General features: G+C 42.5%; 1 protein-coding gene across 2 annotated transcripts in view; it reads right to left on the bottom strand.

Annotated features, from left to right (window-relative positions):
* The window catches only part of ADAMTS17 (ADAM metallopeptidase with thrombospondin type 1 motif 17), a 252,091-nt gene that overhangs the window by 201,338 nt on the left and 36,286 nt on the right, over nt 1–14,467 (bottom strand). For both annotated transcript variants that reach the window (XM_037911106.2, XM_037911107.2), the window contains exons 5-6: nt 3,476–3,559; nt 2,925–3,082 (exon numbers count right to left, since the gene is read on the bottom strand). In XM_037911106.2, the coding sequence (XP_037767034.1) occupies nt 2,925–3,082; nt 3,476–3,559 (242 nt within the window). The remainder of the gene's footprint in view (nt 1–2,924; nt 3,083–3,475; nt 3,560–14,467) is intronic.

Genomic DNA, 14,467 nt, shown 5'->3' on the forward strand with positions numbered 1-14,467 from the left:
AATGTCACGGAGGTAGCACGAATTCCATGACTTCCACAACCTCCGTGACATAATCTTAGCCTTACTAATGGCTATTTATGGCCCTATCCTCCAGGAACGTATCTAATTCTTTTTGGAACTCGGTTATACTTTGGGCCTTCACAGCATCCCCTGGCAACGAGTTCCACAGGTTGACAGTACTTCCTTTTATTTGTTTTAAACCTGCTGCCTATTCATTTCATCGGGTGACCCCTGGTTCTTGTGTAAGGCCGCCTTTGTTCGTAAGTGGCCACGCACCATTCCATCGGAGGGATTTTCCTCTCTACAGGAGCACTTCCTATTAAGTACAAATGGGGAAAACACTTATTTTCTGCTTCATTGGGCAAAGGTAAATTCCCAGAAGCAAAATGTTCATGGCTCCTTTTCGTGAACACGGGCAGCAAGCTGGAACCAGAGTTCTCTTTGGAGGTTGACCCTAAAGATTCTGAGTTCTCAAGCAGCTGCAGCTGCTGAAAATCCAGCTTCTGCTTTTTCTGGCTCAGGTATTTCTGCTGGACATGCTGTTGCTTCCATATCCTCCATGGCTGGTCCATCTGAACAGTCTGGTGAGGATCCAGGGACACACACACATGCTTCTAAAGCCAAGAGAAGAATACCTAGTTTCCTTGCTACACAAATAAGAACTGCTGGACCAGAGGCCTTCCAAACAACACAGCATCCTTTATGTTGCACGAACAGGAATGGGTTAGAACTGCGGGAATGGGAAAACACTGCAATCACATGCTGCTGGCCTACTGTGCTGGATAGATGTGGTTCTTTTGAAGAAAACCAGTGGTCCTGTGCCCAATTTTCCTCCTCACAAAATTAGCTGCTCTTCAAGTTTATTATCCCAACTAGTGGCAGTTGTAGCTTTCCGGCTATTATTACAAAACCTTCCAAATCCATTTAGCCCAGAGAGGATCCCTACAGTTTTCTTCAACTGACTGACTCTAACTCGTTTAGCATGACACCAAGCATTTAATTTCATAAGCTGCAGAGGGCATAGATGAAATGCTCCGCTTCTCCCTGCCAATGCCTAAAACCCCATCAGAGTGATTTGCATGCCTCACCGTGTCACACAGGATCAAAAGATTCGTGCTGGAAATTAGCACAACTGGATGCACAGATGAGAGTTAAAAAAATATCGTATGTATTTATTTAGGCCCTGATCCAATCAAGCACATGTTTAACTATAAGCAGGATGTGTATTACTCCCATTGACTTCAAAGAGATGACTCACCCTGCTTAAAAAGTTAAGCATATACTTAGGTGCTTTACTGGATCAAGGCCTGAGTGACTGCACTGAATACAGAGCAGATGGGGGATCCTGCACCAACTCCAGAGGAAACTGCACAAATCATACCCAAAGGTGCATTTTGGGGAACTTTACTAGCCCGGTGCACTGGCACAGAAATCACTGACTGGATATTCTGTAGCCCACTTTATTTAACAATCATTAGCATCCCATGATCACCATCATCATCATGTCTATAGAAACAAGAGAAAATGCTTTAGGGAGGGACTAAGTTTTCACCCTGTCAGCAATTCGTGTTTTTTATACTATAGAATCCTGTTCATTTAGACACCCGGGGTGGCTATTCTCTCACACTGACAGCAGCCCTATGCAATGAATGCTGTGCAGTCTCGTTCAAAATACTCATTCTCAACTGTGTTCAAACTGTGTAAGCAAATTTAAGGGGGAGGAAAATGGTTTTTAAATGGCCCTTGTTAATAAATTCCCGGAAGCGCAGACAGAGAAGAGGAGGAGAAACCATTTATATAAATGTCTGGGAAACACGTGAAATAAAATTCTGTGCTGAATAAGACAACAACGATGCTCCCTGAGTTTAATCTTGAGCAGTTCTGCTTTTAACCCTTACTTTGCTACTCTGCATCAAACAACTAGAACTTAGAACTACAGACTACTTAATCTCTTGGCACTCACCAAATGCATCCCTTTTATGAGAATTTACTAACTTGATTTATTAGCTGTCATTGCCTTTCACGGTCATTAGGCTAAACCAGTTCCATGAGAGTTATTGCTATTAAGTGGCCATCCTTATATATGGACCTTGGTGAAGTATCTCTGCATACATCTGGATCCATGATGTACAAAGATACAGGAAGACTTTCTCCAAGCAAATGCATTATGGGGCATTGAAGCAAGGTGTTGGGAAATAGGGAAATCATTTCCAAAGAGTATCGATACTATTGTACCTATACAGAACAGGAAGAGCCTCTATTTTTTTTGTCGTAAATCTTTGCTTTCTGTTGACATTCAAAATCCTTCTTCCTTACCGATACTTTAATTTAAAATCACGACTGCAGTCTTCTTAAAAAATAGAAGATGCGGAATTTTTTTCTATTCACATTATAGACAGAAAGAAAGTAGAAGGATGGATAATAATGCCGGGTATAGCAGTATTCTGTCCCATAGGTCAATATGGGTAACATCCCTTGGACTTGAACCTTACACTGGCATGGTGTATTTGATCACTATATAGAGCCACAAAAGGGTGACCCTGGACAATCTGTGCTATGCGCCAATGGAGAGAGCAAGTTCTAACGGTGGTTTAGTTTCATGGTGGATCAAGCAGATAAGTGCTGGTTCTAAATGGAATAGCCACAAACTGCCACTTTTATTGTTGTTGAGTTGTGTAGAGAAAGCACGGACTAACAGGTCGCCCAGTAGCATTCCAAAAAGGAAAGACCTTTCACTGCCACTGAAAGAATTACATTTTTTTAAAAATCAAGACAAATCATTCCATTCTGTTCCGTATTATCCATACAACCCAAGCTAGCATGAATGAGGGACAACCATCAGCAACAGTGGGAAATGGCTGCTGGAATTACTTGTTGACCAAATGGCCCATATAAACAGGACGAGCAAACCACATCCACTGTACCTGGTAACAAAGACAGCAGCATCCACAGGAGGGGTATCATCTCTTGCACCAGGAACCTGATTATTGCCAAGATACTTTGCTCCACCATACTCTTCATTTTGCCAGTGACAGAAACTCTCCAAAGACCTCTCTCCATGGTGCCCAATGGACAGTTTTGCCTTTAGAAAAGAAAAAGGAATTCAAATAAACAAAGACTGGTCAAACTAGGGGATACATATGTCTATGTAGCATCAAATCATTAAGTGACAAACATACAGTTCCAAGTTATACTTGTGAAGGTTATATGTGCATCATCACGGCCTTAACCTGGGGCCTGAAATTCAGCACCAAAGCACTGATCTCTACCACTTCACCTAAAGAGCTAATGCCATCAGCTGGTAACAGTAGCAAGCTTCTTTGGGAGTAGTAGGCCCAAAGGGTTTATAGGATTGGGAACTGTGTTTTTGATTCCCTAACCATGTTAGGGAATCTTTATAACAGCTACTCCCCAGCCTAACTCGTGATTTTAAAGACAGACCACAGCGGCTGTATGAAAGTTTTGAAGAACTTACGGGACGGTTTCGAAGGAGGACTAGCTTGGTCACCCGAATGCTGACTTTAATTCCGAGGCTCTGGTGTTGAAACATATTGTACACCTGTCAAAACGCAACAAACAACATGCCAGAACATCAAAAAGAAAAAAGGTAACTAGAAGCTGATGAGGAACTAACCATGACCAAAAAGGTTGTCCCCCCCTGCACTCCAAAAAAAAAAAAAAAGGTTGGCTCAATCCAAAAACAAATGTATTGCATTATTCAATAAAAATACAGAATTATAAAAGGAGCAACTGTGGTGCCATTTTAGCCCAGATCATATGGTAGATAGTAGCAGCTACAACTCTCAAACAAATAAAATGTATTTTCCCTAAGGCACATAATTTGGCTTCACCACACCGAACAATTTTTCACACACCCCCTCCAGCAAGGTTTACCATCCAGGGCAGAGCCACCCAATAAAACAGACAAGTCCTTTTAAAAAAAAAAAAAAACGCACACGCACACGCACACGCACACACACACGCACACACACCCCTCGTAGCAATATGCTCTAACAAGGGTAGCCAAGGGAAAAGATCTGCTGGAGAATGGAGGAAAGGAAATATATTCCTAAGGAACATTAAATAGAAACTAGAGATCTCAGAAACACAAACACATGTTTAAAAATGGTAGCTAATACAGACTTTCAGCATTTAAAACGTCAGTGATATCTGAATGCAAAAAATGAAATAATGGTGTGTTTTAGACTTCAGGAAATAGAATGGAAAAGCAATTTCCCTGTGTTGTTTTCATATCTTATATAAGAAAATAGTAATAAGTCAGCATATAATGACACAAGCCTCAGGAAATACAAAAATAGTGCTGGAAACTACCTTACTGCTATCTCCAGATTTCACATTCCTGCTCAGATAGTTCACCTCATTTATAGGTTAGAACACAGAACTCTAATTGATCCCAGAATTACATTCCACCTCTTTCTCTGGGTACTACTGCTTTGCCTAGACCACATTAAAAAAAAAAAGGTGCGAGCGGGGAAATACATTATAAAGTATTTTAAACTTTTTATAACTTTGGGACAAATGCCACACTCCCTACTCAGGCAAAAAAATCAAAACCACAGAAGAGACTTTTCTGAGTAACGACGACAAGATCAGGCCCTGTTTGTTACCCAGATCTCATCTGGTTGTAAATGTTACTCAGGCTACCTACAGAGAGATGGAGACTGGATCGTTTTTTCTTCCTACAGTGAAGTCACTACATGAACATATTTTGGGGGATCACGTTTTCAGAACCCTAAACTTTCCCTAATCATGAAAGCATTCAAGTATGCACTTAATTTTATGCACATTCTTAAGTGCTTTCCTCAATAGGGAGGGATTTAAAATGGTGTTTAAGTCAAGTGGTTTCTCAATCCGGGCCCAGACTGGGAGCCAGCAGCTCCTGAGTTCTAATCCCCATGCAGCCCTCTACCCATGTGTAGAATTGCTGGTACTACTTACCTACCTTACAGAAGTGTTTGACAATCTCTTAGGCCTGGACTAAATGAACACTTATTTCATGGAAAGCTGGGGAGTAAATCTACCTCGCATTAGCCGGCCGCAGACTAGCTGGCCATGGGGACCAAGGTGCCATGCACTAGCAGTTCCCTAGTGCATGCCGACCTACCCCCATTTCAAAGCACACCTGGGAACTTTCAGTGCACAGCACCAGAGTCCACAGGGAGGCTTAGTGCAAAGTGAGTAGATTTATTTCCTAGCTTAATGTGAAGTAAGTGTTCGTTTAGACAAGCCCTTAATGTTTGAAAATGTAAAACATTCTGTTTATAGTATTAACGTCCTTATTGTTAAATAAACTAAGGAATGAAGCCAGTGCTCCATCCACGGAGCGGGCAAATTTATGCCCCAATCCGGCCAACTGGCTCAGCATGGGTGGACCCTGGCACCTGCATGGAGCCCCATGTACTTCAAGGGGGCTCTTCATGTGCAGGGGATTTGCCTGTGTGGAGCCAGTTGCCTGGGGCCTACCAAACTATTCTGGGATTCATCAAGCTACTCTGAAACTGTGACCCCCATTCCCCTCCAAGATGCCTGGATTTTTTTTTTTCCAGTCAGCAATTTCAAATGTACCCTGGCTTGCCCTGAAATTTCAACATGTGGATCTCTACCCTCTGTGTCACATTTAAAACAAATCATTTTGCAGTTGCTTTATCTGTATTTTTAAAATACATCTATAGATGTCCAAGTGAAAAGGTAAACAGTGCTGCATATAAGAGTAAGAGCATCCTCCTCCTTTCCCCCTCCAAAAAAACAAAACAAAACAAAACAATCTGGCACAAGTGGTCGCCCTATCTAGACACTGTCAAAGTGCCCAGCCACCAGGTTATCTCAGTTACAGAGACTTTATAATTGGATTTCCTTTCCACCTCTGCTCGCTTCCACCACCCTCAGTCTCTCTTAAGCACATAGAAAATCCATCAACGTTGGAGTCCAAAAATCAAAATTCCGAACCCCGGAGGTCCAAGTGGATTAAAAATTAAGCAAAAAGTTCCAGTGTGGTCATGCTAATTCCCTCTCACTGTAATTAATGTCTTACAACGTGTGGATTTAACGTACTGGAACTTGCCCAATGCCATTGCATATTATGCTAACGCGCTCTAATAATGTGGCTCGTACTTGCAAAACAAGATGAGGAGCACCTTGGCGGCAGGAAGTATTGTTTCTAACATTCCAGCACTGACAGTTTGCCTTGTTTTGTAGGCACTGTGCTGTCATAGCCACTGTGTTCAGACTGGTATGCTGGTTCCAATGCCACATCATATGTTTATTAATGGGATTATATGACGGGGTAACCTGCAACAGCAGGAGGCTGAAAACGATGACCCAGGCAGTCCCTTGCGACACTATGTTCCAGTCTCCAAGTAGATAGACCGTTGCCATCAAAAGGCTGGAGAGCACTGAAGCTGGGGGTCATGCATTGTAGTTAATAATTATTAAGGACGTTTGAAGCACATTTCTCAAAAAAAAATCCCTCACAGTTGCCAGAGGAACAGTAATACCAAATACTCCTCATTTCAAAGGAATCCCTCTTATTGTTCCTCAGGGTTTAAACAGGGGTAGTAAACTCTGCCTACGACACAGGCACTGTGACTTACAGAACTGCAGTACGCTATAGAAAACATCACATTTAAAAATGCCGATATTCTCCCATTAGACAAGTTCGAAAGTGGAGAGAGAGCACCTCCAGATGTCTTCCTCATTTGTTGTCCTTTGCCTCCTTCCATTGTTAGGAAAAGGCCATGAGCAGAAGGTGAAGTCTTGTTTATCCATGAAGGTCTTTAGCTGGGAAAGGGAGCAGTTCAAAACTGCCGACAAGTAAACTCTCCTGTCAAAAATGCTCCAACACCCGCGGGCAAGTTCACAGGAAAACTGAACTGTGAATTGGCACTGCAGGGAGAACCATCATTAACCAGTAAAAAAAACAGTGCTTAAAAGAGAGCCAGGCAGTTCACACCAGACGCAGAAAGGCACAGTCCCTGACCAAAAGAGTTTACAATCTAAATCAGATTAAATCTGCATTGGGACCCCATAGGACATTAACAGGGAGTGATTCTGGGCACTGGATATTTTCTGTCTGCCTTCTTCTGAGCAGCCTGGCAATTCCATACTTTTCACCAGCCAAATGAGTACTGGGTGGATATGTGCACCTACCAGCTACATTTCCTTTGGGAAGTTCTAGCTGTAGAAACTCAAATAAGATCTGTCCCTATACTATTAATCACACTCTGACTCTAAAAAAAAAACCATCAAAAGCTCAGACCTGTGGATGCCTTCCTACTTTCTTCAGTGTTCACAGAGACACAAGCTGTCTATAGCCTCCTCCAGTTCTTCAAAATGTTCTTCTGCAAAAGTCAATACAGTTCCTCTTACAACATCTTCTCTAGCCACAGCTGTCCCTGAGCCCCATAGCGGTACGTGTGGGTTTAGACATCACCTATGCCATGGCTCACATCAAAGATCCCAGTGCACCAAACTACATGAAGAACACCAACAATTCAGTTATGAGTGCTGCTATGGATGTAACTCTCAGGACATGTGATACCAGCCAGTGTATCTGGGATCTCAGAGCACTTAGTGCAAAAGTAAAACCTACGCTTTAATTTGAGGAGGCCCCTCATCTCCTTAGCCTAGGTGGAAAAGCATGCCTGCTTCAAACAAGGTATCTAGCTCAGCTGAAGTTTGCCAGCATGAAGGTGAAGCGATGACGGATTTCACTGGGTGACATCACTTCAGTATCACGACTGGAGTCAAGCACTGAAGGAGTTCTACGCCATGCATGGAAACTTCCTCCACATGCTCCTTCAGTTCAGTTTTCTAGGGTAACACGGAATGCTAGGAAGATGTTTGAATGTTGCTGGCAGACTATGATTTGAAATGAGAGTAATCTGGTGAGGAGTCTATTGAAGGACCACATATACCCAGTTACTCAACCCAGAAGTATTACAAGTGGGTCTCAAGATGGTGAGCTGGATTATCTGGATTCAGGAGCAGCCAGAAAATATTTCACTTGGGCTTCTTTGCCTTAAGGCAACATCCTAAAATACATAGTGCACTCAAAAAGAAAAGGAGTACTTGTGGCACCTTAGAGACTAACCAATTTATTTGAGCATGAGCTTTCGTGAGCTACAGCTCAGTGCTTCCGATGAAGTGAGCTGTAGCTCACGAAAGCTCATGCTCAAATAAATTGGTTAGTCTCTAAGGTGCCACAAGTCCTCCTTTTCTTTTTGCGAATACCGACTAACGTGGCTGTTACTCTGAAACCTGTCATAGTGCACTCAGTGGACATGGCACAACCAAGTAATGTTCTGTGATGGAGACCTTTGTCATTGCACTTAGGGCAACATTTGAAGCTGCTGGATTGTTTGCTGCTCCCCCAAAACTTTATTTGAAGTGCACACACTGGTTAAAAAAAATTCTCAACAGCACTAAGAACTATGGATAGATCTATCCTCTGTAAAGAAAACCAACCCTAGCTAAAACACAGTAAGGACCTGTCCCAAATCATAGGCCAGAAGGGACCACAGCAGGAGTCAGACCTGGCCCTAAATGAGGTTGCTGTGACACGTAGTACCAATTTCCTTGGCATACTTTGGGTATCCAATCCCAGATGCTTTATGATAATGAGTTAAATATAGGTACTCTACAGTGACCAAGCTGGCCTATGAGGTAGCCAACATGTAGTCAACTTGGGCAAGTTAACCCATGTCCCCAAGTAAAGAATCCCATGGAATCCAAGTTTCTGTTTAAAATAAAATAATTAAAGTATCTAGGCCTTCCCTATGGCAAGCATCACCTCTGCCTTCTTCACCCAGCCTTGAGGGAACCACCATTAAACAGCAGCAGCAAAGATGTTAACTCACCGTGTCTGACTGGCCATAGGCACAACAGGACCCAACAGCTCTAAGTGAGAGGGTGGAGATCATTGCAGTTGGGATATTGGGTTTCCCAGAGTGGAGATTCCCGAGTTTTCTCAGGGTGAGGACCACATGTGTTAACACAGAGACTGACTCATGGGAACCTCCCTTCCCATTTGCGAAAACCCAGACCACCCTCCCTCCCACTTGCGACTGCCTCCCACCCCCGAGGCCACTTCATCCATTCCTGGCCTGGAAAAGTAAAAACGTTTCCTGTATTTTTAGAGTCTTTTAATAAAATCAGGCAGTTTGGAACAAGGAGAGCCAACACCATGTAAACTGCCAGCTTTCTGCAGACCACCAGCAACTGTTCCATGGACCAAAGTTTAAGAACCACCAGTCTAGGCTTTAACCATATAATTTCTGTCTCCAATTACAGAACTGCAAATACAGGGGGCGGGGGGCACAGGAAGACATGGTTACAGCAGCAGGGAGGGTTCTCAATCAATGCCTTGCGGGCAAGTGATGAGAAGAGACCACAGGGCTGGCTAAAGGTCACGCCCATCCTCTGGCCCTGCTAATGGTGCCCCCTTTAGAGGGAGAACAAGCGACCAATCTGCTCTTTGCACTCTCTTGACTTACGCTCTGTGAGGAGTCATCAAAAGCACATAGGGAAGGGGGACAGTAAAAGGGGAAGCAGGTATGGAAACAAAGGAGGAACAGAGGAAAAGCAAGAGAGGAACAAAAGAATGAGACCTATGTCTCAAAGAAGTTGCTCCTTAAAGCAAATTACCTATTCAGAGCTTTGCCGCAACGTTCCCCCCACCCTCCTTACATATCAGCAACACTTCAAGGCTGGACGCTCAACCAGAGAATCATGTCTCTCTCTCTCTCTCTCTACAATGAGTTTTGTTTGCGTCTAGTTCAGACGGTGAACTACCTGGGGCAAGAAGCATAGCCCCTCCTTTGTGACTTGTTCAACACCTGCCTCACTTTCTCCGTATTTCTTTGAAGGTAACATGAATGTCACATGGAGTAAACGCCTGTTTCGACCAATTTGTCCTGGCCTGCCCTCTCGTGCACAGAACACAGCCCAGAGGAACCAAACTCCACCAGAGCTCCCCTGGCTGGAGGTGCAGGGATAGAGGAGTGTGCACGCATGCGTGAGATCGTTTGTTGTAGGTTCTGAACTTTACGAAGCCCAAGGATGGGTCATGTGGCTTTTTTTAAAGCCCTGCACGCAAACAGCAGCTCCTGCATAGCCTTGGCTGTCAGACCACATTTATGAGTGAGAGTGTTAGCCAGGTTACCAAGGTTTTCCCTTCCTTGTTTTGAAAAGTACCATGGGATCTCTTAACTCCCACCTAAAACTGAGCTTACAAACTACACTATTTTTTTTTTTTTTTAATGTTTAAGAGATTCAACACTCTGCAAGGTTGACTTGACGTAAAGCTTTCTCAGAGATGTGGGAGGATGTTCTTCCAGCCATCAGGGAAAAGGAACCTACAGACGACGGTGATGTATTTATACTCATTCCCTTTGTGTCCCCAGCCCCCACCCCAAGGCTCCAGATCGTGACCTTAAGGACATGTGCAAGGTGGTCAAGGAGTCATGAGAACTCCTGAGTCTACATATTCCACCCAAAGGGCACAAAGATAGAGATCTGCATTTATGGACTGTATCTCTGAAGAAAAACAATGTATAGTATTTTATTTTATTTTACGACTGCAAACGCATCTCAAAGGGAAATGCCAGAATGAACTGTGCACTTCAGAGTGCAAAAGAACACTACAGAGAGTAAACCAGTTTTATTCCTAAAGGCCAACATAAAAACTTCGCCTCTTAATAACATTCAAGGAATCATTAACTTCATGTTACTGCTTGCTGCTTCAAGAGACTTTTACATTAATCAAATGGCTTAGCAACAGCTGCAGGAGAATTAAGTATACACACTACAATACTTATCCAGGCTGTATTCTGCCTCAAAGAGGGGCAAGTTCAAAACCAAACTGCAATCAACATTCTATCTAAATCCAAAAATGCACTTTCATTTTTTAATCTAAGTACGTCTTCAGGTTTATGAAACCAGAAGATTACAGAACAAAAGTGCCTATCTAAATTATCACGCTATGGTTTTGGAACCCTGACAGCTCTCTGCCCACTGAGCGAGAAATGCTTACAGAATCAGTTTGAATTGTTTGCTCTTACAATACGTTCTGGAAAACTGTCAGAAGCCATCAGAACACCTCAGTGTAAGTGTTACTAGTTGAATAAAGTTACAGCTTCCGATTTTAGGTTTTAAACTAATAAATACCAACAAGATACCCCCAATACAAAAAAAAAAATCTGCATTTATCCAATAAACAGCGGAAAAACATGAGAAATGGTTACTTGTATCGAAGGGTTTGTCTACATGGAGCTGTCATGCAGGCTATGGGGGTATGATTTCTAAAGGGCACTAAAATGTTGTGCATTAATTGGTCTGTGAAGACCCTGCTAGTGTGCACTAACAGTTCCCTAGTGTGCTTTAATATAGTGCTGTTTCTAACATTATATACTGCACTAATGAGTAATATACTATATGCGTTACTCATTACAATGTATACAGAGAGAAACCCCCCCAAAATACCCCAATTTTTGATCATCCACATAAAACTCAAAAACTGCTAAAAAATAAAAACTCCAAAATGAAATTAATAAAGCCCCAAAACCAGACACCCTACGTATGGTCCTTCTTCAAAGCTCAGAGCACTGCTATTACTATTGACAGCTTAGCCTCGTATTTTCAAGAGCAATTTATTTTGAAGGGATGAAGGGGGAATTAACAAAAACAAGAAAGAACAAAAAGAGGGGGAAATCTTTATGAGAAAGCAATGTGTGCATCTCCTCAACAGGCTGCATCTGACCTGCCTGCAAAATGGCCACTGCTGTAAGCAGACTCCTAGAAACATAGAGGAGTAGTAACAAGAAAACAAAATCAGAGTCTCATAGCTACAGAAACAGACATGAAACTGAATCTAGAGGGAACTTTTTTTATGAAGCGAGTACAACACAGCACTTTACAAGTCCACAGACAAATCTACAAACAAAGGATCTAAGGAGCTTCCACGCTCATGAAGAAACATGCAAGATCAGATTAAACAAAAACAGGAGCAGATAGTGATGGACTGGCCGCACGGATGAGCTAAAGAAGTGCATTTTAAAGTGGGGATTTGAAGAAAGAAAGGCAGGACACTTGGCTTTTGGGAAGACAGAGCATAGCGAGTGCACAAAAGAAGGTGTGAAGCTGAGAGTAGAAGAGGGAGACATGGCACTTAAGTCAGAGAATGCAAAGGGGAAAACGGGAGGCAATAAGAGCAGAAAAGCAGCATTGTGCAAAGTCTTCAGGCCAAGGGGCTTTAATTTGATAGGAAAAGGAAGAAACCAGTGAAGAGATTCATGAGCATTAGCAAAGGAAGATAAATGTAGCATCAGCAATCTTGATAACAATAGAGGTGGAGGTGGCAAGGGGACATTTTTTAAGAAGATCACATATAGGCAGAAACATAGGTCTTTATATTGTCAGTCACTAATGAAATGGGTCAGTTATACATCCATCGATCCTCAATAGTTTAAGTCTTTCTAGGATTGGCTTGCTGGGGAGCCTCAGGTTTTCCCCCTTACCATTCTGCTGACATTTTCATGTATCCATGTCGCCTACACCATCCAATTTCAAAAATTCATTATGTACTTCAGGGCTGTATGTTTAGATGGTGGCATCCAACACCTACTTTATTGACTGGCTCGTTTTTTAACCCTATCATGAAGCAATTTGGACTCTCCTATTGGTGAGGAAGATGCTGCCATACCTTTTGGGAAAATAAAGAAAGAGTTCATTACAAGAGCAGCAACTTAAAAAACTGAACGCAAAGGTCTGGAGCTACGTTGGCTCCTAGTGATGTATTAAGAGAGCACCTTGAATGGAAAATCCTCCATGGTTTTGGAAAAGGCTGTTTTACAACTTCTACTATTGATTTATTTAATAGACAAGCTTGTGCCTCTAGAACGGCATCTAGAATAATAATAATAAATAATAACTCCCTCATCTTTAAATATATTGTCTGTTCAGAGTGCAGGATCAGAGAGTGCCATTAAAAACAGAGAATTCGCTGTACATCATCCAGAGTGCGTGTGTCATTGCAGAAGGTTTTGCTTTCATAGATGTTTATATTTTTTTAAGATTCTTATTTACCAGCTGGGGCAATAAAATAGTATTTTGTAATGCTGACTCTTTTCCCCAGAACTCTTGTATCACTAATAGATATTAAATACTTTGAAGCAGATCACTTGATTTAAATAGAACATGCATTAATAAGCCCTTTTAATGCTTATTTTGTGGTTTGACAGTAAGCGTAATGGCTTACAGCGACAAGTTAAATTAATAACCCCTGACCAGTAATGTCTTATTTGCTCAAATAAAAGCTTCAATGCCAAAATTAACATTCTGGTTTCTGTTAGAGGCAGCTTATCATTCTGCAGTACAACTGAACCAGCAGAGTCTAGATCCTGTGGGCAAATCCTATCCCCTGACCAATACCCAGAGAGCCCAACAGGCCACAGAAGTGGGATACAGGGACCCTGAGCTCTGCGAGCCAATGAGCAGGGATCCATATGGACATCTTCCACCCTATTTATCTAGGAAAATATCTGGCTCCCATTTTCCACAGAAACATGCCACAAACCCCTGTGAGGCTGGGCAGTGCTATTTTACAGATGGGGAACTGAGTCACTTAGTGACTCACCCAAGGTCACACAGGAAGTTGGCAGTAGACCCTGGAATTCAACCCAGGTCCCCTGAGTGACAGTCCAGTGCCTTAATCACAGGACCATCCTTTCATCTCTCTCTCTCGCTGAGATGACATTCTGGCCCCACTGAAGCTCATAGCAAACTCCCATTGACTACAGGGGAACCAGGATTTCACCCCTGCATTTTTAATGAATGAGATTCAAGCAAGCTGATCCACCCATCAACACCCTATGAGCTGATGTCACAAAGAGGCTCTGCTTCTACTCCTCCCCTCGGACAGAGAAAAAACCTTATGGAAGTCATCTATGTACAACTCATTTATTTGGGATGTGTTGAGTGCTGGATGATAAAGAGAACATGATGATGCATAACCAGAATAATCACACCCAGGCAATGTAAAGGTATAGGTTTGCCTCAGACAAAAAGCAGCTTGAAAAACAAATCTGTTCAGAGAAACATATTTTCTACCCACCCCTTGCAAAGCTTGTGGGAGGAATTCAGGGTAGGGGAGATATGGCATTGTGAAGAATAACCTTTCTGTGCTCCAAACTGAACACATCCTGAAATGCAACAATGCCATTTCATAATGAAGGGATGGTAAAGAGAACAGATCTGTTGAAAGAGCGCGTTTTCTATGAACCAAGCCAAATAAAGAGACACACAATGAAGCCTTGTTCAGTGAATATTCTCACAACATGCTAGAAGGTGAAATAATAATCAAAAAAAAAAGAGTCAGCTTGTTAAAGGAATAGATCAGTTAAATTCCCCGGGGGCTCAACCAGCCAAAGATTTCATAACACAATGGGGCCCC

This window comes from Chelonia mydas, chromosome 10 (genome assembly GCF_015237465.2).
Source record: "Chelonia mydas isolate rCheMyd1 chromosome 10, rCheMyd1.pri.v2, whole genome shotgun sequence".
In the NCBI taxonomy this organism is placed as follows: Eukaryota; Metazoa; Chordata; order Testudines; family Cheloniidae; genus Chelonia; species Chelonia mydas.